This window comes from Merops nubicus, unplaced genomic scaffold (assembly GCF_000691845.1).
Source record: "Merops nubicus isolate BGI_N331 unplaced genomic scaffold, ASM69184v1 scaffold46625, whole genome shotgun sequence".
Classification (NCBI taxonomy): Eukaryota; Metazoa; Chordata; class Aves; order Coraciiformes; family Meropidae; genus Merops; species Merops nubicus.
The window spans coordinates 2,599-4,873 of NW_008609779.1; the positions used below are offsets into that span (position 1 = coordinate 2,599).

General features: G+C 62.0%; 1 protein-coding gene across 1 annotated transcript in view; it reads left to right on the top strand.

The window, feature by feature from the left end:
- Positions 1-1,497, top strand: part of ENTPD2 (ectonucleoside triphosphate diphosphohydrolase 2) — a gene marked incomplete at its 5' end in the record, with an annotated part of 3,999 nt that extends 2,502 nt beyond the window's left edge. The window contains 4 exons of the mRNA XM_008940682.1: positions 1-85; positions 235-354; positions 627-761; positions 1,297-1,497. The exon at positions 1-85 is cut by the window's left edge and continues 215 nt beyond it. Coding sequence (XP_008938930.1) covers positions 1-85; positions 235-354; positions 627-761; positions 1,297-1,497 — 541 coding nt within the window. The remainder of the gene's footprint in view (positions 86-234; positions 355-626; positions 762-1,296) is intronic.
- Positions 1,498-2,275: the final 778 nt, after the last annotated feature.

Genomic DNA, 2,275 nt, shown 5'->3' on the forward strand with positions numbered 1-2,275 from the left:
CGGGCGCTTCGACTTCTCCACCTGCTCCTTCTCCCGCTGCTCCTTCGACGGCGTTTTCCAGCCGGAGGTGTCAGGAAACTTCATCGTAAGTCTTCACCCGGCTGGCTGCTGGGTGGGCAGGTGCCCCCAGCACCACAAGGTGCCAAAGCCAGACCCCCAGCTCTGCGAGCGGCCGCTTGTGGTGGGAGGGTTTGCTCCCAGCCTGTCCCACCACTGCCTCCTTCCCTCCACCAGGCCTTCTCTGCCTTCTTCTACACGGTGGACTTCATCCAGACAGTGATGGGGAGATCTGTGCGCTTGCCCAGCGACCTGAAGGATGCTGCTGAGACCATCTGTGCTGCCAGCTGGAGCGAGGTGGGCTCCCTGGGCGTGGGGGGGAGGAGAGGGCTGCGTTGTGTGGGGCACCTCCTGGACTCTAAGAGCAGCCTCTGGAGAGGGCTGGGTGTCCTGGCACCCGTGGAGTAGAGGGAAGGTGGGTGATGACTCCCACATGGGGCCAGGAGAGGCTCAGGTGGGTGTGGGCAGTAGGAGCCACATGCAATCACTCAGAGCTTCAGGCCACAGAAGCAAAGCCTAGACCCTGCTGGCTTAGCCCCTTCCTCTCTCCCTCCACACCCCCCATCTAGCTGCTCCAGAGAGCCCCCAAGCTGGAGAAGAGGCTGCCGGATTACTGCGCTGTCAGCACGTTTGTTTATTTGCTCACCACCAAAGGCTACAACTTCAACAACCATTCCTTCCCCAACATCGCCTTCCAGAAGAAGGTGGGTAACATCACAGCACGTACCCATCCCACGGGGTCTGGAGCTAGGCCAGGAAACCCTGCAGCAGAGACGATCCCACACCAAGGAAGACCCAAGCAATGTGAGGGAAGCTCTCAGCAAACAGGGGCAGGATGAGACTCACGGGTTTCGCGTGGGTCTTCTGGGAGATGGAAGAAAATCAACTGAGCTGAGCTGACTGCAGGGTGGTTAGGGAGTCAGGAATTTCAAGGTCCTCCAGTCCTTCCTTGGTCCTCAAGACACCAGACATCTCAAAAAACTCCCTGTTCGAGTTTGTTAGGAAGCTGCCCCAAGGCAGGATCCCACCTCTGTCAAGTCCCCTGACTGCACGAGCCACGGGATGGGCAGTGAGATTAGGACTGGCCTGAGAGATGAGATCTGCTCCCACGGGTGCTGTAGGCTGCCCCAGACTCCTCTCGTCCATCGGGCTGGCGGGGTGGGGGTTCCTGGAAGGCCTCCTGAGTGGGGCCATGGAGCTGGGTTGAGCAGGGTGGTGACCATGTCACTGTTTCCACAGGCAGGAGACACCTCCATCGGCTGGGCCCTGGGCTACATGCTGAACCTCACCAACATGATCCCGGCGGAGAAGCCCTCTTCCCACAAAAGCATGCTGTACAACCACTGGGTGATGCTCATCCTGCTCTTCGTGGTCACCACCCTGGCGTCTCTGGCCACTGCCGTCTGCCTGCTCCGGCGCAGCAAGTCCCTCACCATCTAAGGGCAGGGGTGGGACCCAGCACCGCGGAGCCTCCAGGGCCTGAACACCGGGGGGAGGCAGTGCTCAGAGGTGTCCTCCTCCAGGCCCGGTGGTGGCGGCCCCGGGAGGAACGCTGTCCCTGTGTGCCCCCCCTGCCCGCAGGCCGCGGGAGGGGCGGGGGGAGGAGGGCTGCTGGCCCTGCACAACCACTGCAGGGTTTCCTGCTGCTGCCCAGGGCTGGACCCCAGGCAGGCTTGGGATCCAGGTGTTCACACCTGGGGCTTCTTTCTGCCACCAGACCTGGGCTGAGACTGGGCCAGCGAGCCCAGATGACAGCAGGATTTGTTCTCACATGCACGGGGTGGGTGGGGAGCATTGCTTACACCAGTCCTCCTGGCTGACCCCACTCGCCTGTCGCTGGAGCATCAGCTGTGCCTCCCGGGGAGCTCTGAGGATCACCCGGAGTCCAGGCTCTGTCTGGCTGAGGCACAAACCCCCTGGCTGAGGCACAAACCCCACAGACCTTCTGGAGGGCCAGATCTTGGCCTGGACTTCCACCGGCCTCAGCACGAGGGCTTCAGAAAGGGCCTTGGCAACACACCAGCTTCCCAGGTCCCACTTCAGCAGCCAGGCACAATCCCTTCTGTGTTACCGTGGTTCCTAAGCCAAAATCACCCTTGCCGCAGCCAGAGCCACCTCCGTGCCTCCAGCAGTGGCACAAAAGCCCCCGTGGGTTGCTGCTGCGTGGCCGTGGTGGTGCAGAGCCGAGGGGCTCGCGGGGCTCTATGCTGCTTTTGGA